Source organism: Dendrobium catenatum, unplaced genomic scaffold, assembly GCF_001605985.2.
Source record: "Dendrobium catenatum unplaced genomic scaffold, ASM160598v2 fragScaff_scaffold_716, whole genome shotgun sequence".
NCBI classification, from domain to species: Eukaryota; Viridiplantae; Streptophyta; class Magnoliopsida; order Asparagales; family Orchidaceae; genus Dendrobium; species Dendrobium catenatum.
The window spans coordinates 15265693-15292950 of record NW_021319178.1 but is presented as its reverse complement, the minus strand read 5'-3'; the positions used below and the strand labels follow the sequence as shown (position 1 = coordinate 15292950).

Here is a 27258-nt window from a genome sequence, read left to right as displayed (position 1 = left end):
AACTTCACAAGACTCTTCCGCTTTGGAAGAGGAAATGGAGAAGCAACTGACGGTTCAACTTCATGAATCTCTTCCACTTTAGTGGAGGAAACAGAGAAGCAATTGACGGTTCAACTCATGAGACTCTTCGACTTCGGCAGAGGAAACAGAGAAGCTACTAACGGCTCAATTCATGAGACTCTTCGACTTTGGCAGAGTGAAGGGGAGAAGCGACAGCTAGATTATAATTAAATGAAACATATAAATATTAGTTAAGAAAATAATTTCGACGGAGGGCTTAGATTTACGAAGAGGCAATATTAGTTAAGGAAACCGATAATAAATTAATAAACATATATAATTAAATGGGAAAACGCATAAATTAAGAAACATATAATTAAATGAAATAGATGGGAAACTAAAACGTTTAGAAATTTTAAAATTAATTTGGAATGAGGTCTACATAAAGAGCATTAAATTATATAAGTATTATTTTTTGAATTATTAATTATTTATATTATAATGGATGGCCAAGATAATTTAAGAAGAAATAAAATGGATGGACAAGATTTACTTGGGGAAGGAAACTCAAGCCCCTTTTATAATAGTAGTATAGATGTAATATCAAGGCACAATTAGAGATTGCTTTCATTATTTGAGCTTAACAAAAGGAGAGGACTCTATTCGAAAATGAAGAACTCTCAAAATTTTGACATTTTTCATGTTTAAATATTCTCATACTTATTAAGAAGTTTTAAACTAATCTTATCATCTACAAACATGCTATTCTAATATAAATCATGTACTATATTATATTATATACTATTATAATAAAGGAATTATTTACTATATGCTATGTAGTGATGGAATGTAAATGGGATGGAAAATGAAAAAATGGGATGGGTTATAAAAATGTTTTATATTGAAATGATGTTATCTCCAATTTGAGGTTTAAAATTCTAGAAAGAGTGGAAAAACATCTCAAATTTTGGAAGTTTTGGAATAAAATAAGTTTTGAAAATAAAGCCAAAGAATGGTCTTCACTCAAGATGTGGTTGAGTTAATAAAAATTTTCAAATCATTTTCAAGCACGTTATATTAGAATTCGAAGAGATCATTATTATATTTCTAATATCATTTTTCCTGTCTGTTGACTTACATTTCTCTTGCATTTAATACTATAGCTTTTTAATATTTCAATAAAGTTATTTTATATATAAAATACGTTTTATATGAATCATTAAGTATTTATTTCATAATTTGTTGAAAAAGGCGCAAAACAATAGAAAAAAAATTAACATAATATTTTTATGACTTTTAATATGGTTTTAATTGTTTGGGATGAATGCCAATATCAATAATAAAAGTGGCTTTATTGTCCAATTGAACTGTTATTCCATATAATGAAATTAATGAATGCAAAAATTTGTTTTATCAACTTCTTGATTATCTTATCTGCTTATGCATTGCAGGGTTCTTTCTTGTTGTAAATAATGTCATACTTGGCTTGGCGGTCGCCTGAATTATGTTGTTCTCCAAAGGCTAAAGTTTGAATCCTAATTGATGTGAAACAACCAGGAATTTTAGGAAATAATAAAATTATTGGTAGTTCACTACTTTAAGATTAATGAATTGTAAGAAATAGCTTTAAGAATTATCTTTTGAAATTTTGATCAGGCATGCAGTTACACTTTTAAGAGAACATATAATTTTAAAACAAAATCAAGAAATACAATAAGGCAAGATGTATTGGTAATAATAATCTGCAGGTTAATATCAAGAGCTTTCATCTCGAGTTTTCCTTTTTCACTCACGCTTTTTAAGGAGGGAGACCTTTAGCAAACTAAGCGATGCCACTAGGAGGGTGACGACGCCGATGGTCTTGATCCACGGGAGAGTAGCTGAAGGAGGCACCAGTGGTCTTCCGATGAGCTGCCACTGTCCGGATGGTCGCTGCTCGTCGATCGTCTCGGTGAGGTGATAGAGTATGCGATTTACGTAGTCTTCGACGGAAGCATCAAATTCCCAGTCGGGATCAAAGAAGGGTGACTGAAGGATTTCGATTTGTCCTTGAGAGTTGTAGAAAAATCCATGAACGACCTCAGGACCGACCATCCAAGAACATGGACATATTAGTGATTAAGAACCGCGGAGGAGCTGGCGGTGAGTGAAGAGAGAATGGAGGAGGGTCGGCGAGTTTTGGAGAAGTCGGGTGGAGGAAGGGGCCGGCTAGGGTTAGGAAAGGTTGGGATCTTCGGGTATAGGAGGAGGGGCGGCTAGATTAGGATTATTTGGACTTCTTTTAATTACCGAGGAAGGTAATTAAAATCAGCAAATTAATGAAAAGGGGAGGGAAATTAGAATTCAAAAGAATTCCCAATTAGGTCAAGGGAGGGCTGGCGACATGCTTGGGAGGAGGGGATTGAGGGGAATTTAAAGGTTTCCTAAAGCATGAATCTAATTTAGGAATAGATTAATCCAATCAAATCTAATTTAAAATTAAATTAGACCCAATTAGGAGACTTTGTATTTTCGGTTTAACTAATTTAGGAAATAATTCAAATTCAAATTTGAATTTCAAACTTAATGACTTCTTTCCTAAATTAATTGGGACAGTTTAGGTAACCATTAATGATGATTGAAATCATTATTAAGAGGGATAAGGGTAATTGGGGGGCTGGCAGTGGGTTGGGAAAAGCAGGCTGGCTGGGTGTTGGCTTAGCCGTCGGTTGGGGTGGGGGAAAGAGGGTGGGGATTCATGACAAAGGTTGTTTGGAGGATGACCGGTGGGTAGAGCAAGGGGAGGGGTGGGCCAGCGATGAGGTGAGGTGCAAGAGCGGCCGACAGCTTAACATAAGGAGAGGAGATGAGCGACGAGCCGGGGACTCTTCCGCCGACTGGTGGATGTTGCTTTGCCCACGCCTTGGGACTTCACCACTCAAGAACTCTCAAGCTCAGGAGGAAATCATAAATTTTATTCATCAATCATTAAAAAACTAATACAAAGACTATGACCACTATATACAGGCCTCAACAACGAAGAAATATCAAAGACACATATGCCCTTCGGGCTACAACTCACTAAACTCCCTTGTAGGGGTATAAAGGTCAACTAAAACAAATAATAAAAATAATACTAATACAATAACATAAAAGAACTCATAAATAGATGCTCCTAATCGTGGCCATCGATCTGCGATGTCTCCTGTGATAGACGTGATGTCGGGGTCCAAGGGGGCAGAGCCCCTTGGCGGGGTTCTGCCCCTCTGCCTCACTAATAACACCTCTACACAATGTGTTTAATTATATTGTATATATATATATATATATATATATATATATATATAGGGTGGAAAATAAACTTCTAATAAGCAATATTGTAGTACAGGCTTTTAAACAAATGCTATATTCTTGAAAAAAACCGTATTATGCCAGAGAGGGAATGTTTGATTTAGTGACTGTTGTAATGTCATGCTATATTTATAAAAAATATCAATTTTTTATTCACAAATATTTTAAAATAACAATTGAAAAAAGACTGCCATCACTTATTTTACTAATATTACAGGCCTGTCAAATCAGGCGACATCTAACAATATGTCATTTGAAAAATCCTATCATTGTTTTTTAATATATATGGCATATACTTCTCTTATTATTACAACATCGAACCATATGCATAGTATTTGACAAGTAATACTGGTATCATAATAAGTGGCATCTCAATAACATTGAACCAGACAGTTTCTAAGTTAAATGCTATAATCCTGTCATAATCATTTTACTTGCAGATAATTGGAAGTGAATGTGTTTACTATTATCATGATATGATAGAAGAGATGTTAAAATGGGGATTCCAAGAGGGTAAAACCTTATTTGGCTTTGGATATGACTTTCGACAAAGTAATAGGTATGTGCTCTTTACCATGATAGTTAATATTTCTTATGTCTTCTAAAGATTCTCATGTTTGAAGGAAGAATTAGATTTTTGTGTAATTTCTTAGATCAAAATAACGTCTTAAATTCTGTTCCTTCCCAATGTTATTTTTGATCTGTAAAAATGTGTTGAAATGTTAATGTTTCTTTTATTTCTGGTGTATATAGATTTAACTTAGGATATATTTCTCAATTTTTTTTAATGTTTAATAATTCAATCAATTCTGTTGAGGCCAAATTCGTAAATCAAAGAACAGAGGGAAGGATAACCACCTATTCTCTTTAAAATCATTAAAATTGTTGGTATATATGGTTTTCAATAACTTTATTGTCATTAAATTAGCTTTGATCATATACATTAAAATTTACTAAAGGGATATTTTGATGCATCTTGGAAGTAAAAACAACAAGTAGATAAGAAGAAAAAAATGCAGAAATCAAATATTAGGGCTGATTTTTTATTATATCTTCAACAAATACTAAAAGATACAATTGATCTACTATTTGAGAGATAGATTGACTATCCCACAAATCCTAGGTGTTGCTAGAAACAACTCCAAAGAAAAACTATAGCAAACACAATCATATCATGAAAATAAAGCCACCCAATTATCCCTAATATAAACCTTCATACTTCCCTCCCAAATCTTAATTCAAATAAGTCATATTTTCCTAAATAAACCTTTCCTAATTCCCTTCAATCAAATTAGCATCTTTCCCTAAATAAATTATTCCTATTTCTCTTCCAATCAAATCATCTATCTTTCCCTAAATAAACATTTTCTAATTCCCTTACAATCAAATCTATCCTCTTTCCCTAAATAAATATTTCCTAATTAGTTCCCCCTTAATTTCTTCTCCTTACATAATGAATAATAAATCTTCTGAGCCCCACAAAGGCGTATCAATACTCCTCTCCCCAAAGAGACACCTTATGTTATGCCCCAGAATCTAATTTGAAAGAATTATTCTTTTATTTTTTAATTTACACAACCAAAGGTACCTAATTTATCAATATAAATATTAGAAAAAATAAAACTATTGATCAAAATATCAATATATACATATGTATTTATTTCACAAAAATCATGTACACTACTCATGATCTATACAATTATAACATATTCATTCTGCCATGAGTACAAAAGAATAACTAAAATAACAAGAACTTGAACCTGAAGGATCCTGATCAATCTCACACTTCTGCCCTCTTGCCATGGCATGAAATTATTTAACCATATATAATGAGCTCAAGAGCCCAACAAGTAACCAAATTCTACAACTGAACTCAAAACACATCAAATGAGCAATATGCATATCAGCGGTCAAATCATAACAATAATATTTATATGATTATGAATATGTGTAGAAATAGTGAAGCTCGCATGCAGTAGTAGTGGAATATGTAAACAGTAAAATAGTTAGTCAATAAAGCAGTACGGTGGAAAAACCAGTAAACAAGTACGAATGCCGAATCAATAAAATATTATTTTAGTAATATCAATCAGTAAATGAATCATAAAAAACAAAAAAAATCAAAGCATCGATAAAGATTGTCAGAATCATATCAATGAAGTAAAACTCTATAATGATGTACAATGCTATCCAATTATTCTATATCAATATCAAGTTCGTATCTTAATCACATGCTTAGTATATCACATGTTCATTATTAATACACTGAATCAATAACAATAACGATAGCAGTGAATCAATAGTAGTATCAAACAACATCGATGTACATATCGGTAACAATGTCAGTACAGTATCATCAGTAAAACTGGTGCGGTAATAGTAAAGTAATGAAGTAACAGTAAATATCTACAATGACAACAAATCAATGCAATATCAATAAAGACCTACAATAACAATGAATATGTAAAATGCATTTCGGTGGTCACACTTAAACAAGTAAGAAGTACTTGCTATCACAATATTTTTTCAATAGTCGTTAATTAATAATCAGTAATTATTGGCTCATTAAATAGAGTCATGACTCTTTGCCGGTCGACACATCAATAGAGGATAACACCCATTATAGTATTTAAAGGAAAGCCTGTCGGCCACTATCCTGTAAATGTTAATCAATCTTCAACCAATGAGTCAACCAGTCTTTATTTGGCGGCCACTATTCTTAATGGTTGTATTAACAATATGCTTAAATAAAAATATCCAATTTTTATGCAATATAAATCATACACAATTTAATAACTTTTATTTTATCTAGTAAAATTAAAAAATGTTATAGTCAAAATCTCCAGAATAATCAGTACGATATCATACAAAAGTTGTGTTGTAAAAGTTCAATAAATCCTAAAAGAAATAGTAAAATCAATTTTGAGGAGAAGTCAATTGTCAAAATAAAAATCTTTTGAAAGTAGAGATATGATTTAAATCACGTACTTCGATCTAAACAATTTTTGCAAAAGTAGCAAAGTGATTCGAAGACAAAAAATGGAAATTGTCCTTTCTCTCTCCTTCACAAAAAATAATTATAATTGTTTACAAGTACTGAAAAAGTAAAATGCTCTAGGCCTAACATTACAGTGCTCTAATTCAAACAAAAATTCAATTTTTTTTTTCATTTTTTATTATTTTCAAAAATTTGAATTGTTACACCTTATCCTCAAGGTGGATTGATGCGATCTGTCTCTTGATAAACTCGTATGGCTCCCATGTGGCTTCATTTGTCTTTCTCAATTGTGCATTCGTGGCTTTGTTCTCCAGTCCTGGGTGATATTATATCTCAAAAGCATATCCAAGTAACCTGGATAACCACCTCTGACGCTCCTCAGTCACCATCCTCTGCTCCAATTGAAACATCAGACTCCTCTGGTCTGTCTTGACGATAAAGTGTCGCTCCAAAAATAGGGCTACACTTTTGGATGGCTAAAACAATTGCCATCAACTCTCACTTGTATAAGGACTTGAGCCGAGCACTTAACTGAAATAGGCGATGGGCTGATTATTCTGCATGAGTAAGGCCCCTAGTCTATATCTTAATGCATCTGTCTCTTCCACAAGTAGTCTACTGAAGTCAGGAAGTGCCAACACTGGCACACAAGTCATCACTTTGTTCAATTGCTCGGAGGCATGTGTTGCTGCTTCACCCCAATTGAAATTGCTCTTCTTTGGCCGCTCCGTCAGTGACCATACTATCGTACCATACCCTTCACAAACTTTCGATAGTACCCAGTGAGACCTAAGAACCCTCTCGTCTCCTTCAAGTTCTTTGGTAATGGCCAATCAAAACATAGCCTCAATCTTGGATTGGTTTGCTGTTACCTCTGTTTTTTTATCACATGTCATTGGTACTCCACCTGTGACTGTATAAATGACCATTTTTCAGATTGACATACAACTGGTGCTCCCTTAAAGTCTCCAGTACAGTCCTCAGGTGACCTAGATGCTTTGCCACCATTTTTTCTCACTAGTAGAATTGAGCTAGAAAATGGGTTCATATTGTAACAGCCAAAACTCTTAACTATTGAGATATTGTCCTCTTTGGCCTAAGATCTCACAGTTTTGTCTTGTTGGTGTAACTTTTTAGTAGGTCACCTATCTCAGGATTGCCCTAGGATGAGCATGCTTAACTACGGAGTTTCTTAATAAAATTTTAACTATTACACAAAAATGCGCCTCGATGTTTAAGAATTTAGCTTTCTCTAACTTAAAGGGTTTCACATTTTGGGTGATCCCTTTTTCCCTGAACTGGTTGAATTCCTTTATACAACACTATGTCAAAGTTTCCTAAGCCCGCACTGTGTCGAATTCTTCAATGCAGCATTGTGCCGAACTCCCTTTGCCTGCACTGTGTCGAACATTCTACAGTGGCTATTTGCATGAATTTCGAACAAAGTATAGAGGAGAGGACCCCACGCTATAATTGCTCTCATCCTCATACACCCTAAAGGAAGCATCTATTCAGTACATTAAGTAAAAATTAATTTATTTTACTGTGAATTATAATTAAAAAGTATTAATTAAACTTATTTAATTTTAAAAGAAATAATGGGTTGAATTTAGATTACCTGAAATTTCTGGTTATTACACTAAATGTCCCTCCTTATTAGAATTTCGTCTAAGAAATTCAGCTTTTCATACTTCCTCAAATAGAAAAGGAAATTTTTGCTTCATATATGCCTCTTTTTCCTATGTAACATTCTTCACTGATCTGTGCTTCCATTGAACTTTCACAAAAGGAATTATTCTGCTTCTCAGTTTACGAACATCCATTTCTAATATCCTTTTAGGTTCTTCAACTTATGTCAAATCCTTTTGAAGCTTAATTTCATTTTGCGGAACTCTTTGATTTTCATTTGTAACCCATTTTTTCTGAGCATTGATACATGAAAAATATTATGCATATCAGACATGTTTGAAAGTAATGCTAACTTGGAAGCAACTTTTCTCATTCTTTCAATGATCCAAATGGACCAATATATCTTGGATTGAGTTTTCCGCCTTGGCCAAATCTTGCAACACCCTTCATTGGTCTTACATTTAAGAATACAAAATCTCTCACTTCAAATTCTATCATTTTATACTTGGGATCATTGTATTTCTGCTGACGGTCTTGAGCTGCTTTTAATCTGACCTTGGGGGTGGTCATTTGTGTTTCATTCTACTGAGAAATTTCTTAATTAGGGATATCTACATTAGATTTGTGATTCAGGGTAGAGGTTGGGTAGAGGTTGTTAATGTGTAGAGGGGTTTTCATGCCTGGTTAACCTAGGGGTGGATACATTAACAATGGGTATAACAGCTCATAGTTGAAAGTACTTTGCAGGAGCAGGAGCAAATGTAAAATGCGGATTTAGAAAGCTAACCCAATAATAGTTGCGATAAGGCTAGTGATAATAATAATGTTAGCAAAGGGGAGGATGGAAGTTGCATGAAATATGGAAGAAGTACATTTAGGTTAATTGTCCATACCCACAATGACTTGGATGTTGATTTTGCATTACAGGTGAGAGGATAGTTAGGGTCAATAGAAATATGGTTAGAAAGTTGAAGTTTCATGGTGAGAAAAAGTTGCTTTGGTGTCTTTCAGTTCGTGTCATTGCTCTTAAATGTTGAGAATTAAATCACAAGGTCGACTGCAATAGTTATTAAAAGGTGACGATCTTGAGATTGAACGATGGAATTTAGCAACTGAGAATAATGGCAGTTCTTTCTCTTCTGCATGAAAACGAGCCATACAATTGTTCGTGTTGCTTAACCTCAAAAAGCTGGCCTTTTATTGTACAAATTACATGATGGCAAGCAAACCAGCTGAATTTTATAGCATGATTTTATTTTAGGATTTGGTTTGGAACATGAAATGTCAATCTTGGTGGCAAAGACTTTATGCTAGCTAAGGGTGTCAATTTCGGGTCACGGGTCGGGTTCGGGTAGAACCCGAAACTGACTTGACACTATTCGGGTCAACTCGACCCGACCCGCTTAGGGTCCGGGTCAACCCGACACGACCTTCGGGTCCGGTTCAACCCGACACGACCTGAATAACACGAGACCATGAAAAAAAATACTAGTTTTCGGGTCCAAAAACGGGTCAATCTCCTCTTTTCGGGTAAAAAATTGGTCAATCTCGGGCTGCGAGGTCAAAAACGGGGTTTCAGATAAAAAAAGGGGTCATTTTCGGGTCAAAGGGTCAACCCAAACCCGACCCGATTTTTGAAACGGGCCGAATTGTTGAAACCAAATCCGACCCATTTCTGGTTTGGGTTGACCCTAACCCGAAATTTTCCGGTCAGATTTGAGTCAGGTTTTTGGGTCGTGTCAAATATTGACACCCCTGATCTTAGCTGAGACCAATTTGATCAAACTCATTTTTGTTCCATGATATAATGTACAAATTGTACGTGGCATTCCAAATATCATATTCATGTGCATGTATCCACGCTTAGTATAATGCATATAGTTTTCTTTTTTTATGTTTATTTTTCTTGATCAGATAAAGGTATTGATAGCATGTTCTGAATGCCAACCATGGAACGGCTTTATAATGTTTTGTAAGAACTTTACTGGATATATCAGTTGTATCCTTTTTTGTTCAGGCTTCAGGAAACTCTTGATAGATTTTCTGCCAAATTAGAGTCCATATTCAATTCATCTGGAGGAAGGAAATTGAATCTTGTAACTCATTCCATGGGTGGCCTGTTGGCAAAATGCTTTCTAAGTTTGCATGCTGACGTGAGTGTTCTATCTTCAAGCAAATTAAATTTGACTTCCTGATTTTTTGTTTAACTGTCTTTCTATCTTTGAGGTTTTTTTTTTTTTCTCTCTTGCTGTTTCCTTTTAAATGAGTACTAACCTTTCAAACTAATGTAATACTGCATAGGTTTTTGAGAAATATGTTCAAAACTGGATAGCAATTGCCGCACCATTTCAAGGTAACGTGCCTACAAATTTGTGTGCGAAGTATTACATTTGTTAGCTAGTTAACTAATTAGTTTGAATCAGGATAGGCTATGGAAATTGTTATAGAACTGCAGTCCAAAGTTCCTTTGTGTTATTCAATCAGTATTGTGATATTGATAATGAAAGGGTAATGTGAAAGAAACAACTAGTTAAACAGTAGGAGGAACATATGTTGAAACTATATAGAGATGAAACTTGACCTGCATAAGGCCTCTTTAACTAAAGTCAGTAGTTTAATGATGCTTGCAGCTGATGAGGTGGATTATGCTTCTGATAAGATTACCTTTGAATTTGTTTTTTTTTGGTAGATCAATATTCTGTTCTTATATTTTTCTCTTTGTTTATTTTTTTTGTTTGTTCGATAGGTTCTTTATTTGCTTGAGGACTTCAGTTCCCTCCTTCTGTATGATTTTATTGGATTTTAGTCCTTGTAGTTCTAGTTTGATTGTGGTTAGGGCTGCAAACAAACCGAACCGAACTGAGCTTCAGTCTGTTCAAGTTCAAGCTCGTTTGTGAAGATTGTGCTCAAGTTCGGTTCGAAACTCGTCGAGCTTCTTGGACAGCTGTTCGAGCTCCTCGATTTCGACTCATGTTCGGGTTGAGCTCATTTAACTTCAAGCTTATCGAGCAGCTCGTTAAGGAGCTGAGCCGAACACAAGCACAAAATAAATATTTAATTAAAATCATGGCTAACAACTTGTTACCAATCCGCCCAGTAAAACCCGCCCAACCCTGTCTGTCCGCTGTGCAGCAAGGGTTCTCAACTTGCATTTGTTTTTACATAGCAATAAAACTTTACACCATGCGGTGTGGCCACAACTTTTTTTTTGTTGAGTGTTGATGCCATGGAGGAGAGAGAGAGGGCGGGTGGGAATATAAAGAGGGTAGACGGGAGAATGACAAAACATGTGAAATTTTAGATATAGAGAGAGAGGGCTGGCAAGAATATAGAGAGAGAGGGCTGGCGAGAATAGAGAGAGAGAGAGGCTATTTTTTAAAAAAATTGTTAAATAAGTTACCCAAACTACTTAAGCTTGCGAGAGCACGGTTCACGCTTCTAAAATTTTTCCTGAGCTGAACAAACACCTCTCGTCAGTGCTGCACTTGAACTTTTGATCTCCATTGACCTGCTCTTTCACTTCCCTCTAACTAAACTCCTTTGCATGCTACCATCTTCTCTCTCCTTGATATCCTTCTCTTTGTCATCAACTCTTGAGACACTTGGCCTCCCATATTTCTTGTTATCTTGTTATGCCCATATATTGATATATTTGAGCTAATATGAAATGTGGATGATATATTGCCTATTGCATTTGTCTCCATCTAACAATGTGCATAAGCACTAAGCACCTTTATAATAACCTCGTTAATAAATAATATAATAGCTTTAACCCTATCATTAATTCTATTTATTTCAACGACTTTATCTTTCAATTCTATCTACTTCTATTCATTCCCTATGTCTACTGTTATCCCTCTCAGTGTACAATAGCTTATAAGTTTCTCTTATATTCCCAGATTTCTCCTCTTCTAGTAGTTTCTTGCAAACAGCCCACACTAATTCTTCTTCTTATCATTGTAACCATCATTTTTTCTATTCCTTAAATGATGGATAATAAGCAATTATTACTTGCATATAGTTTTCCTTGATAATATTAGATTGTGATTTTATTTGTATGATAATCTATATAGTTGCAGTTTGCTTATATTATTCTTCTAGAATTACTGTGGTTTTTTTAGTTTGGTACTTAAATGGTTGGTGCTCATTAACTATGTTGTACCGATACGGATACGGCGACACGGATACTACACGATACGGATACGGGACACGTCAATTCTTAAAAATACAGGATACGGGTACGATGCGGACACAAAGCGGACACGACATTATAATTTATAAATCATACATAAACATTAAGAAAATAATCAAAGTATAATATTTGAAATTACAAAAACATCATTTGTAGCCTTGTATCTTATAATATCAAAATATAAGTAAGCATTAAATGTCTAGTACAACAACAAAAGCATAAACATAAATTATCTAGCACATGAAGTTTCAACTATTCAATAGAAGTAATGATATAATTATTTTCTTCATTGGTTCGTCTTTGAACTTCTATATCATCTTCAATAAATATCATAGCTTCTAATTCAGGCTCATCAAGTGAAAGATTAGTGTTTTTTAATTTTTTCATATATAATCAAGAAACTCAAATCCATCTCTAAAATGAGAGAATCTTGCTCGCAACTGCGGAAGTAAATATGACGCGTCTTTTTTTTCTGATTTCTTTTTGTTTTTCAACGGACACGCGTGTCCTTTTGAAATTAAATAGTGTTTTAATTGGATACGGCTTTGGCGTATCCGACACGTATCGGTGGAGTATCGGAGGCGTATCCGTGTGTCGGTGTATCGGATACAACACGCCTTCATAAATAGGTGTATCGGTGCAACATAGCTCATTAATATTTCAAAAGTGTTGAAATTCTTGCATGAATGATTTCTCATTCTTAGCAGCTTTCCATTTATTTTGTTTTCTTAGTGTCATTTTTGGCTTTGCGGGTTCATCTGATCCTTTCAGAGAATATTCAGATAACATTACATGGAAGTATCATCAGAGATTTAGCCTAATGCCATGCTCTGTTGAGTTTATTTTGTGCATCGAGGTGATATTGAAACGTAGAACAAGCTGAAATTGGCAGGAAGTCAAGATCCTACTTAATATCATACGGGATGTTCATATCCCTGTATAAAAAATCAAAAAGAAAAAGATATATCGAACTTATCCAAGAAACTTGCCAAAAATAACAAAATGCCATCTGAAAACTTTGCAGCCGATACCCCAATAATGGTATCTGGCATTAAATATGATCCAATGCACCTTGGCCTGTGCTTATCAGGTTTTGAGTGAGCTTTTTCTAAACATTTTTTATGCAATTCCAACCAACAGCTACAAAGTTATGACCGATTTCAGGTGTGGCATTTATCTCATTTCTGTTTGTCCCGAAACCATCAAATCTCTCATGTTAAATCCTAAGCCATCTTTTGAGATCCTTTCACATCATCACTGTTTTTATACTTTCTGTTGTCTAAGTTATCACAGTACCTTCCCTCTCCCCATGTAGACATTTATCCAATTCATTGTTACATGTGTATATTTTTTGAATTTCCTGTAAAGGAAATTGAAATTATTATTTACCTATTTTATTTTGAAATATTTTATTCAGGTGTAATACTTTGTTGTATTTACAGGGGCACCTGGATACATCACAACCAGCCTCTTAAATGGGGCATCTTTTGTGGAAGGTTGGGAGGAAAATTTTTTCATTTCTAAGTTGTCCATGCAGCATCTGGTATGCTTCTATGGCACTGGTTTTTGTGTTGTTTTCTTCTTGAACTTTCATGTCATGTTTTTTAGTTAGTAATGTATAAAAAATGATCAATGTTTGTGATGTTTCACCAATCATTATTCTTTTTTACAATAAATGTCTGATCTTTCTTTATTTTGAATAGTAGTTATCCCTTTCCCAACATCATGTCATTTATTTTGATGGATTTCTTTTCTATTGCCCACATGAGCCTTTATTGTGTATACTTTTGAGTTTGAAGTGTAAGATGTCATCACTGCCATTATACCAAATGCTCAGCATAAATTTGAAATATTTGTAAATTGTCGCCGAATTTGAAAGCTTCTTTCATCTTTCATTTTAGTTAACCGCATGTGCAAAGGCTGCCCTGTCAATAAAATTAACAATTTGGGGTGTTTGGTGTTGCTGAGTAGCTCTAAACTATAAGAAATGAGTCGGTAATCAATCTGTTGAGTTTTACTGTCTTAAGAAAATTCTTCTATTTGACTTCTATGAAGGTGTCAGATAATTTTTAATTCTCTTGTTAGTTGAATGGCGTAAGGTTATCACCTTAGATGAACCGTGAGAGACAAAACGAGGAAGAAATAAATGACAGGATGATCCCTGGTCTGAAGCAAGTAACCAATTTTGTATTGGTTAATTCCTATCAGGATTTGGATAGGATAAGTTGTAAGATTTTTTCGCCTACCCGACAATTTTTTCTTATTTTTTCATTTTTTTGGCTTAAGATCACTCGGAATAGGTTTATATTTCCTTTTTTGACCTATGCTTCTTTTACACGGCTCTTAATTTTCTTGTATTGAAGGGCTCTATCAAATTGGTTACCATCTTGTCATTAAGCAGCAGAGTTGCAATATATTTGGCTGTTTTAATCTGGCTATTTATTTTCCATAAAATATTATGATAAATATGGCCATTGCGTGCCATGGGTTGTACTTTACATCTTCTTAAATCTTGCAGAAATGTTATACTTAGTTTTAGATCCATTTGTACGCGTTGGTGTGCAGAGTCCTAATAAATTTGTAACAGGAGTTATTGTACTTAAAGGATTCTTCATCAGAATCATCAACCTTAAAGGCTTAAACCAAATACTTGGCTTTTCACAATTGTGAATCTCTATGGTTTTACATTGGTTTAAAACAGGTTTTTGAACTGTTGTAACCCTCAACTTTCCTATGTTGTCCTTTGGTTGTTAAATGCTACTATAGTTATTAAATATTTTTAACACACAAAAATATAATTAACATTAATTGTTTCATGCTTCTACATTTCAAAGATTGATCATTGTAAATCAGAATCTAATTGTAGATCCTTTTGTAGCTGATTGAATGCCCGTCCATTTACGAACTGATGGGAAGTCTCAGTTTTAGCTGGGAGGAAATTCCGCTTTTGCAAATTTGGAGAGAAAGACGTGATAGTTCAGGTCAAGTGCATGCGTTGCTGGAGTCTTATGAAGCAGATGAAGTTACAGCTATAATGAATGAAGCTCTATTGGGCAATAATGTAAGTTTCATGTCGATTCCTTTCTAGTTTATTATGAAGCAGGTGCTAAATTATAAGGGGTAAACCCTCTTAGTTTTGTTTGTTGGCTTTTGCAATGTGGGAGATGATCCTTATCTTATATATAGTCGTTAATCTGATGTGTTGTGGGTCTGTTTCCTCCACCCCTAGCAAAGATTTATGGGCACAAAATGAAAATAGTTACAAATTCCCTCGAACTTAGATAATTCTGTCACCTTAAAATTTGATATTCTAAAGAGTTTGATGGACTGGTTGAGCCGGTCCAACCAATCAACCTGGCCCCAACAAAGGGCCAGTCTAGCTAGCGGGCAGAAGAGCCATGTGGGCCTCACTTGTGTGGGCAACAAACAAGGAGCGAAGGAAGGAGGGGGTGGTGGGAGGGCTCAAAAGGGATTAGTTCTGTCTTTAATTGCTTATATTAGAAAATTAAGATTGAGAGGAAATTAAGATGGTTTATTTAGGGAAAGAGGGTTAATTTGGAAGGATCATTTAGGGAAAGAAGACTAATTTGAATTCAGATTAGGGAGAGAATTAAGAAGGTTTATTTAGGATTGTTGGATTAATTAAGTTGTTTTGTTTTCATTAGGGGATTTTGTGTTTTGCAGTAATTTTCCTTGGAGTTATTCCTAATGGCGCCTAGGGTTTGTGGAGGGTCAATCTACATCTAGAATAGTAGATTAACTTGTATCTTGGTTTGTTGTGTCGATATCAAGTCAATGTTCGTCCATACTGGTATTCCCAAGGAACACAAACATGCTACCATCTTGAAGGAAGAAATCTCACCTATCAGTATTCGTCCATACCATTATTCCCAAATCCAAAATGATGCGATCGAGAGATTGATTAGGAAGATGCTGGAGGCAAGGATCATTCAACCCAGTGTTAGTCCTTTTTCATGTCTAGGGCTATTAGTGAAAAAGAAATATGGCAGTTGGAGGTTTTGTATGGACTGTCGAGCGTTGAACAAGGAGATTGTTCTAGAAAAGTTTTCTATTCCAATTATTAATGAGCTACTGCATGAGCTATATGGAGCAGTGCTTTCCTCGAATATTCATCTGAAGTCAGGGTACTATTAGATCCGGATGAGGCCCGACGATAATTCCAAGACGGTATTTAGGACTTATGGGGAACACTACAATTTTTTAGTGATGCCTTTTGGCCTCACTAACTACTTTCCAGCCCCTGATGAATAATGTATTCCAATCATATATGCAGAGGTTTGTGTTAGTCTTTTTTATGATAGTTCGATTTACAATAGGACTGAGGAGCACTTAGAACACTTGGGATTGGTGTTATCCACTCTACGGGATCACCACTTGTTTGGCAATCTAAAGAAGTGCTTATTCACCTAGCTTAGAGTGGAGTATTTGGGACATGTGACATCACAAGAAGTAGCAGCTGATTAGAGCAAAATCGAGGCCATGTTGAGGTGGCCAATACTCAAGAGCTTGAGGGAGTTGAGAGGGTTCTTGGTGCTTACAGGCTACTACATAAATTTCGTGAAGGGATACAGTTCAATAGCCTGGCCTTTGACCGAACAATTAAAGAAGGATCATTTCAATTGGGGTGAAGCCACTACCAAGGCCTTTGAGAAGTTGAAGAAGGTGATGACCAACGTGCCAGTGTTAGCCTTGCTTGACTTCAGCTAGCCTTTTGTTGTTGAGATGGATGCTTTGAGGTATGGGCTAACAGCTGTACTTATGCAGGATGAGAGAACAATGGTTTATTTCAGTTAGGTGTTCACTACCAGGGCGAGACTCAAGTCAGTTGTGGGCTTCAAAAATTCGCGCATTGGCCTCTCCGTTGACCCTTTTCTTTTTCTTCGGGTTGTTGAGGAGAGTTTTAATGTTTAAGTTTTGAGACAAATTTTCAAAAGGCAATTTGATTTTTAAATAAGACACTACCTAGGGATTTTGCTCTCATTTTGCGAGGACTTTATTGTATGAGTTTTGGTTTCCTTTAGGCGCAAGCCCCTATAGTTAATTACCTCTCCCAATAATGAAAGAGAACTTTCGATTAAGGCTAGTCGTCAAACATACACAGAATATCCAACGTATAGTAGCAACATGGTTTAGGTATATTTGAGAATGTAGTATTTATAATTAGAAATTTCACCATCTCGTATTTAAAGTGGATGGTGGGGGAATGATGACGAGCCTGATCAAGATCTAATGGTTTCGTCGTCCCGAGCCATCATGGTCCTTCGTCTACTTAATTAGAGGGGGTAGTCAACTCAACTTGATAGAAGGATCCTTGTCGGCATCCATAAGTTGATTCGTCTAAGGTTACCTTATAGACCTATGGTGAATATTTGTCTAAGGGAACAAATTTAAATCCATCTTAGCCGACAAAGGGCTTTGTGCCATATTTATTATATCTTATTGATTAATATCTCAAAGATTTAATGTCATTGAGGAGCATACAGGTGCTGACCATGATCATAATATAATGGTGCCAATTTGCGGCGAACCACCCAGTTCAGAGGGTGTTTGTGTGATGCCCCAGATATCAATAGTGAAAAGATTCGTCTGACATTCTGATCGAACTCCATTCCAGTTGCCTTGCTCGGACCTGAAAATTTTAACCACATATAATGAGCTTACAAAGCCCAGCAGGTCACCAAAGCCTACAACTGAAATCAAAGCACGGCGATGCTATCAATATGCAGGTCAATCAAATCGAGTCAATCAATGGTCAATGAATCTATGCAATACGGAAATCCATAGTCAATGAAATCAAGTCTGTACAGCGGAAATCAAATCAGTAGTCAATGCAGTATGGAAATCAATAATCAATACAACGATAAAAACATCGATAAATCAACACGTCTCAGCAATCAAATCAATAGTGACTGGAAGCCAATATCTATCCATCGTAGCAGTGTCTATCAATCAATACTATCGGTTCCATCAATCATGTCGTCTAGTCCATTCGTTGAATCTATATCATCTGTCCAATCAATAGAATGGCTGTCTAATCAATAGCAATCAATAACGTCAATTAATTCAATAAGGGACTCGTGTCAGAACGTACTCTTGCAAATCAGTCAATCCAATTATTCAATAATTTATGGGCACAAAATGAAAATAGTTACAAATTCTCTCGAACTTGATAATTCTGTCACCTTAAAATTTGATATTCTAAAGAGTTTGATGGACTGGTTGAGCTGGTCCAACCAATCAACCTGGCCCCAACAAGGGGGTAGTCTAGTTGGCGGGCAGAAGAGCCCTGTGGGCCTCACTTGTGTGGGCAACAAACAAGGAGAGAAGGAAGGAGGGGGTGGTGGGAGGGCTCAAAAGGGAGTAGTTCTGTCTTTAATTGCTTATCTTAGAAAATTAAGATTGAGAGGAAATTAAGAAGGTTTATTTAGGGAAAGAGGGTTAATTTGGAAGGATTATTTAGGGAAAAAAGACTAATTTGAATTCAGATTAGGAAGGGAATTATGAAGGTTTATTTAGGATTGTTGGATTAATTAAGTTTTGTTTTCATTAGGGGATTTTGTGTTTTGTAGTAATTTTCCTTGGAGTTATTCCTAATGGCGCCTAGGGTTTGTGGAGGGTCAATCTACATCTCGAATAGTAGATTAATTTGTATCTTTGTTTGTTTTGTCGATATCAAGTCAATGTTCGTCCATACTGGTATTCCCGAGGAACACAAACATGCTACCATCTTGAAGGAAGGAGTCTCACCTATCAGTATTCGTCCATACCGTTATTCCCAAATTCAGAATGATGCGATCGAGAGATTGATTAGGAAGATGCTAAAGGCAAGGATTATTCAACCCAGTGTCAGTCCTTTTTCATCTCTAGGGCTATTAGTGAAAAAGAAATATGACAGTTGGAGGTTTTGTATGGACTGTCAAGCGTTGAATAAGGAGATTGTGCTAGAAAAGTTTTCTATTCCAGTAATTGATGAGCTACTGCATGAGCTTTATGGAGCAGTGCTTTCCTCGAATATTCATTTGAAGTCAGGGTACTATTAGAACCGGATGAGGCCCGACAATATTCCCAAGACGGTATTTAGGACTTATGAGGAACACTACAAGTTTTAGTGATGCATTTTGGCCTCACTAACAACTTTCCTGCCCCTGATGAATAATGTATTCCAATCATATATGCGAAGGTTTGTGTTAGTCTTTTTTATGATAGTTTGATTTACAATAGGACTAAGGAGGAGCACTTAGAACACTTCGGATTGGTGTTATCCACTGTACGGGATCACCACTTGTTTGGCAATCTAAAGAAGTGCTCATTCACCCAGCCTAGAGTGGAGTATTTGAGACATGTGACATCACAAGAAGTAGCAGCTGACCAGAGCAAAATTGAGGCCATGCTGAGGTGGCCAATACTCAAGAGCTTAAGGGAGTTGAGAGGGTTCTTGGTGCTTACAGGCTACTACATAAAGTTAGTGAAGGGATATAGTTCAATAGCCTGGCCTTTGACCAAACAACTAAAGAAGGATAATTTCAATTGGGGTGAAGTCACTACCAAGGCCTTTGAGAAGTTGAAGAAGGTGATGACCAGCATGCCAGTGTTAGCCCTGCTTGACTTCAGCTAGCCTTTTGTGGTTGAGATGGATGCTTTGAGGTATGGGCTAGTAGCTGTACTTATGCAGGATGAGCGAACCGTGGTTTATTTCAGTTAGGTGTTCACTACCAGGGCGAGGCTCATGTCAGTTGTGGGCTTCAAAAATTCGCGTCTTGGCCTCTCCATTGACCCTTTTCTTTTTCTTCGGGTTGTTGAGGAGAGTTTTAATGTTTAAGTTTTGAGATAAATTTTCAGAAGTCAAATTGATTTTTAAATAAGACATTGCCTAGAGATTTTGCTCTCATTTTGCGAGGACTTTATGGTATGAGTTTTGGTTTACTATAGGCGCAAGCCCCTATAGTTAATTACCTCTCCCAATAATGAAAGAGAATTTTCGATTAAGGCTAGTCGTCAAACATACACGGAATATCCAACGTATAGTAGCAACATGGTTTAGATACATTTGAGAATGTAGTATTTAAAATTAGAAATTTCACCATCTCGTATTTAAAGTGGATGATGGGGGAATGATGATGAGCCCAATCAAGATCTACTGGTTTCGTCGTCCCGGGCCATCATGGTCCTTCGCCTACTTAGTCAGAGGAGGTAGTCAACTCAACTTGATAGAAGGATCCTTGTCAGCGGCCATGAGTTGATTTGTCTAAGGGTACCTTGTAGACATAGGGTGAATATTTGTCTAAGCGGACAAATTTAAATCCACCTTAGCCGACAAAGGGCTTTGTGCCATATCTATTATATCATATTGATTCATATCTCAAAAATGTCATTGGGGAGCATACATGCGCTGACCATGACCATAATATAATGGTGTCAATTTGCGGTAAATCACCCAGTTCAGAGGGTCCTGGTCATAACCGTTTCCCTGTTTTGTCATTTAGCGGCGAAATCGTAGGGGTGGTGTCATTTGACTACGAAACCACCTATTAAAGGACACATGCCACGTCCTGACTGATAAGAGATAAATTGAGAATGAATCCTAGTGATATTCTAGACTAAACATTAGCTCTTGGTGAGCTGGAGTTGATTTCAGATTTGTCCACATCAACAAACTGTTGCAGATGGTGGATAGGTGTTTGCTTTAAGTGTTTGACAATTTATTTTAATTTTAAATGTCATGGTCTTCCGATTTTTTTTGGGAATTTTAGATTTTATGGGCATTTGGGAAGCATTTAAATGCTTGTAGTCCCCTCATGTTAAGATTTTCTATCAACACAATCATCATCGGGGTAAATGTGGAGTCATTTGAAAATAATTTGTATTTTATGAAAATTTGAAGGCATTTGAAAATATTTGATCTCCCTCCGGTTAACATTTACATTCAACACGACCATCATTTGGAGAATTGATAAATATTTTATTTTATTGATTTGTCGACTTTGTCCATTTGCCGACAAAGGATTGGGTTCGAATCTGAACTTGTTTCTTGACCTATGCGGAATTCTCATATGTTTCGTGTTTACTTTCAACATGCTCATCAGGGCCTATGCAGATGTGCTGTTGGATGCATTTTGTGCGATGCATGCACATATGTACATTATATGATTTTTGAAATGCAATTGTAGTGTCAAATGACACACTGGAGTGAAATCCTCTGCTTATGCAGGAGGAGGATTTTTGAAATGCAGTTACAGTGTCAAATGACATATTGGAGTGAAACCCTCTGTTTATGCAGGAGGTTCTTTCAACATACAACAACAATGTCAGATGACATGCCCGTATTCTATGAGTTGTGACAGGTGCATATGTAATATATTAGCATGTAAAATGCAATGCATTTATTACAATTAAATGTATTCCACGATGCTAAATGATATATTTAGATGAATTTATGTGCATGTTGTAACGTATATGTGAGGGGAATTTTAAAATGTTTGCATGTAATGTGAAGGGGTGTCTGACTATATTGGTGACTATCACTGCCAAATGCATGGGGTCTTATTTCAGACTTTGTTGGCGCCTTCTATGTGCTTGTACAAGCGTTGCAGATCCGGAGGCATGATATCGCGCTTCAGTGGCCCGTGATTCTTATCACTAATTCCTTGCTTTTTCCTACTGGTGAATCGTAGTGTTGTCACCTGACTACCATAAGGTTCTTTATTATTATGATCTAGACTCTCATTTCTCATTTATCCGGAGGTCGGATCTACAAAACAACTAACCCTTGTTTGAATTGGATAAACACATCTAAACGACATGAGAGCATTTTGTGATAGATGACGTATCACAGGCTGATGAGCTCAAAGGCTTGGTTAGTACATCGTCATATTGTTCTGTCACTGACTCGTCACGAGAGTAGGACATTGAGTTAAGGGGATTGTTCTCCGGGTTTTCACTTGAATGGCGCGAAAAATTTCAGGGAGCCTTAGTACTTATGAAGAGATGATATAAAGAGATATTTTCTCTCTCATCTTTTTTTCCTTTAAGTGCTCAGTCTTTGACTCTATAGAATCATTAATAGAACCATTCGACTTCACTCGGTTAATGGTAATTGGGGCCTTCCGCTGATCGCAGATCAATGAGCTTCTTAAGGCAGTCTCTTCAATTGATCATTCTTTGACTATACAGAATCACTTAATTCTCCGTGCTTCCCGCTACAGTCGGGTCTTTCTTTGATGACGTACCAATTGATTTCCTCCATACATTAGGTTGTCTTTATACTTATCATACTCGTAGCAGATCGCTCATTGCTGCTTCTAAGTGTTGTACGTATTTTTTTCCACATGGGATTCATCGTACTCATGGCATATCCATCATCGCTATTGCAGGCGTCCGTAGAGACGACTGTTGTACACATTCTTCATTAGTTGTTAGCTGTTGGTTGTAGGCAGATTTGCATATTCATCTGCATGCTGACACCGACTGTTGCATGTTGTTCGTTGTCATCCATAGAAGGATTATTGTATACAACATATCTCCTACACTTGTTTTTAGGTGTCATATGTACTTGTGTCCATAGAAGATTCATTGTACTCACGATATATCTACTGTTGTTATCCGTAAGTATCACATCAGCCGCACTTGTTTATAAGGAATGTCCATGTTCACTATGTTCTCCCGGATGTGCTTGTAGAAGAGCTGTTGCACTTGCATCATATCCACCTTCGCCATTCACATGTGGCTTGGTGTACTTGTTGGTAGTAGCATCAATTATTATTGTTTGCATGGTTGAATATACCTGTAGGGTACTGTTGTTGTCGGCTGTATGGACACCATAGTGTTTGTTGCATACTACATGTACTTGCATCATATCCACCTTCACCGTTCACAGGTGGACTTAGTGTACTTGTTCGCAACGACGGGTTGTACACAAGTTATTGATGTTGATTGCAAGACATTATTACATTCTGTATCTGTTGTCCTGATGTGATTTGTTGTATGCATGCTAGGTTTTTTTTGTTAATGTTAGGTGCATCCATTTCAATATATAGGAGGATTGTTACTTGCATAAGTACATGCAGGAAGCACTTATACATTTCGTAGTTGGCTGATGTCACTTCTAAGTCAATTGCATCTGAAAGTTCTTCACGACGAGTCCCCTGTTAGTTTGCTTGTGTTTGTTTGAATGATTTGAACTGTTATTTAGCATTTGCATTTTTTTTTAAATTAATTATGCAGTTTAGGATTTAGGGTTCGATTTCTTATAATTTAGTTCAAGTCTTGTTCCTTATTATTCTAATTTGGTCTTCTTTTTTTCAAATTTCATACCAGTTCTCTGCACTTTTATTTAAATTCAGGTCCTCTGTATTGCTGCTTAGGTTATATATTCTTGTTGTTCAAGTTATGTATGTTTCAGTCTGAGTTTCGGCAACATCCCGGCATATCCCTCGTTTTGAGCAAATTTAGGGCACTGGGCCTTCCCTCCACGCTAGAAAAGCATGTAAAGTAGGTGCTTGTAGACATCGCGACCCGCGACCGTAGTTTTCAATCCCACCACGCTATAAGAGCGTGTATGGGTCTCAAGGTACCTGTTCGTTCAATTTTGGTTCCCTGCGCTTTATTTAAATCATCATGTGTATTTATTCAAATTATACATTTATGTTCACGTACATGTCCTCTATTTGCTATGAATTTCGGCTGCATTCCGACATATCCCTCGTTTGGAGGAGATGTGGGGAACTGGGCCTTCCCACCATGCTATAAGAGCGTGTATGGTAGGTCCGTAGACATCGTGTGTTAATCTTCAATCCAACCACGCTATAAGAGCATGTATGGGTCTTTGAGGTACCTGTTTAAAATGCACAATTTTCTTTCCCCGCAGGCACTGAGGTGCGTACAGGTACTTAAAGTTGTCCCCACCATGTTACAAGAGTGTATATAGCCTACCTGCCTCATCGCATGTGTTGCATCAGATTTCTCCCTACCGTGCTATAAGAGCCCGTATTGGGGGTCCATCGGTGCGTCACGCGCGTCGAGGACGGGATTTGGAACTTTATACTTTGCTTAGAATCGGAGTTCATATGCTCCCGGATTTAATTTTTGAAGTTTCCAACTAGCTTTTGCTTCGAGATTCGTGCCCCATCAAGCTAATTTTGTGATGACGTATCAAATGTAATTATAATTTACAAATTAAATTATAATAATCATAGCAGTAAAAATTACTTAAAACAACAATTGACAGGTATTAATAGTAATTAATACTAATAGTTAATTAATACTACTAGTGATTAACTATTAATTGATACTAAAAGCTAACTGCTTATAACGACAATTAATATTAATAGAACTTATCTAATACTAATAGTTAACTACTGTACTATTATTGATTTATTATCTAATACTATTAGTTATTAACTTTTAGCTAACACTAATAGTTAATTACAATAATGAATGCTATTAGTTAACTAAAAATTAGCGGCAGAAAAAAAAGGAAAAGCAATTTCACCTGCTGTTCTGTGCAAGAGATGGACGGATGCAGTAGTTCGGCAAGGAAATCGGAAATTCAAGAAGGTGGGAACTGGGAAGCTTAATCGGTGCAATTGAGGGAGACCGGAAATACAAAAGAAGCATCGAATGGCCTTGTGCAAGTGGATGAAGGCGGAAGAGTGGGGGACTGGCGTCGAGGCATGAAGGAGGAGCTCGATTGAGTGGATTTCTTGAGGCTTGGCTTTTTTTGAAGGTTGCTGAATATTGGGGTTAAAGAGGCGGATTGATGGGATATGGTACTTTGGAGAGTTCGGGAATTCGATCATTTGGAGGAGTTCAAAACAATAGCGGCTAGAGAATTAGGATTTGGGGCGGGAAGAGTTGCGTATGTTGTCGGATCGAGTGGAAAGAAGTGGATTTCGAAGACAGGAGCTGATTTGCGAAGTCAATAACAATAAGACAAGATAAAGACTTTCGAGTGATGGTGAATTCGCGAAATTGCTCGTCTGTGGGTTAATGCCGAAGACCCCTCTCCATATCCATTAAAGCGAAATAAGAGGCCGTGCAGAAAGGCCAAACTGCGCTCGTCGTTGTCGTGGGTGTAATCGTGCGAAGCTTTTCGCCGGACGTCCATCTATGGCGAGGTGAATTAAATTGATTTGATTTTTTTTTGTTTATTTTGATTTCTGATTTCTATTTTTTTATAGTAAGAATTATTATAAATAACAATAATTGTTATAACCAAGCTAACAGAATTCAAGATTGAAAACTTGGTTTTGATTTTTCATGCCAATTCCTCAAAATTCTTGCGGGATTTGCGTCGATTTGCGCGCTCAATTTTCCTTGAGCGAATGTATAGTTCCTTTTTGATGATTTGGACATTCCGAACGTAATAGCGCAATCCATTTTGCATTTGAACGTCGTTTGGGCGACATTGCACGGCGTTTTCCTTGATTTGAACGTGCATTGCCTCGGGACGCATGCTGTTCTCCTCGCACGTCATCAATTGAACAAATTGATAGCAAATTTTGAGTGGTGATGACGATCCGAACAGGACAACGAAGTTTGTTTTGAGATCAGACGTCGTTTGGCTGACATTGCGCGTCATTTTCGGGTGTTGGTCGCCGATTTTGACCGGTCGCGCCCGACTCGCCTGCAAGGGGCCTCGAGTTAGGGGAATTCAACGTTCTGGTCACAACGACACAGTCCGTTCAATGATTGGACATCATTTGACCCTTCAAGTGACGCATCCATCAACGCATGGGTTGCTTTTGTCGCTGATTTTGCTCATTTACACGCGTAATTTGATATATAGGTAAACAATTAATAATTAGCTCTGAGATATTAAATTTATGTAGCCAATAAATAAAAGCTACTCGTGTATATTAAGATTTTCAATTACATGTGAATGAAAACTCGGTTATTGAATATTGTTTCATTTCTGTTGAACAACCTTTAAATGATTGGTTGTTTAAGGGTGCACACAACATTAATTTTTTATATACTTTCAATAATTGATTTTTTTTTTGCTATTTAAGTTCTTTGAGAGTGCCCCAGTGATTAGAAGTTTCAGCTATTCTAACCGTTAAATCAGATTGCACATGTGCACCCTTTTGTCTTTGTTTGTTTATTGTTTAATTATTTTATGTCAACTTGCTTTTATAATTTTTTTTTTAATTTATTTCCTTTAATATTTACCTTCTCTATATGCTCATTTTGCAGATTTCTTGTGATGGCATGAAAGTTCCTTTACCATTCAACCTTGAGATTTTGAAGTGGGCTAATGAAACAAGGAAAATTTTGTCAAATGCTAAGATTCCCGGAACAGTTAAATTTTACAATATATATGGATCTAATATCGACACACCTCACACTGTCTGGTATGTTCTTTCAGCTATTATCTTTTCTTGCTTTTTCTCTAAAAACTTCAACAATGCAAATTTTCATATTTTACGGTTTTGCATGCTGAAGACTGAACTACATACCTATGCATTTCACATCATAAGGGAAACAACTATGTCCCAACCTTTTTACTGAGTTCCGTAATATTAAAACAAATCTGGCTCTTTTTTTTTTCAATTGTCCCAACCTTTCACTCCATACATGAGGAACATGTAACAAACGCCATTTGCCTAGTGCAAGCACTTACGTATCAAATAGAGCTTAGCTGATGCATTCAATTCTTCATGCTCATGTTTTTTTTATGTTATTGTAAATTTTGAGTTTAATTTTTGTTTACCCAATGATGGAAGGCAACTGATGATCATATATGATTTATGTGCTCATTGGACATGTTTTTCCTTTGGTGTGCTAGCCTCTTTGGGTGCTTTGTGTTTGGGCTGATTTGGGTTTCGTGGGGGCGGCTAAGCTGCTGTTTGCTAGGCCTGGCTGTTTGGTTACTGTTCCCCTGGCTTGGTTGTTTGGTTTCTGCTGCTGTTCCCTGGCTTTCCCGGTTCCCCTGGACTTGGCTATTCGGTTCTTGTTGCTGTCCCTTGGCTTTCCCGATTTTCTGGCTGTTCGGGTGGGCTTCTACCATGCCTTTATTGTTGCCTTTTTCTTCCCCTTTTTGATTGGCTGTAGTGGATGGTTGTGCTTGGCTGTTGGCCTCATTTTCTTTCCT

The 27258-nt window shown here is 36.5% G+C and overlaps 1 protein-coding gene across 1 annotated transcript in view; it reads left to right on the top strand.

Annotated features, from left to right (window-relative positions):
- The window catches only part of LOC110103728 (lecithin-cholesterol acyltransferase-like 4), a 37512-nt gene that overhangs the window by 6643 nt on the left and 3611 nt on the right, over window positions 1-27258 (top strand). Inside the window, exons 3-8 of the mRNA XM_020832541.2 lie at window positions 3771-3889; window positions 9975-10110; window positions 10259-10310; window positions 13592-13692; window positions 15028-15210; window positions 26361-26518. Coding sequence (XP_020688200.1) covers window positions 3771-3889; window positions 9975-10110; window positions 10259-10310; window positions 13592-13692; window positions 15028-15210; window positions 26361-26518 — 749 coding nt within the window. The remainder of the gene's footprint in view (window positions 1-3770; window positions 3890-9974; window positions 10111-10258; window positions 10311-13591; window positions 13693-15027; window positions 15211-26360; window positions 26519-27258) is intronic.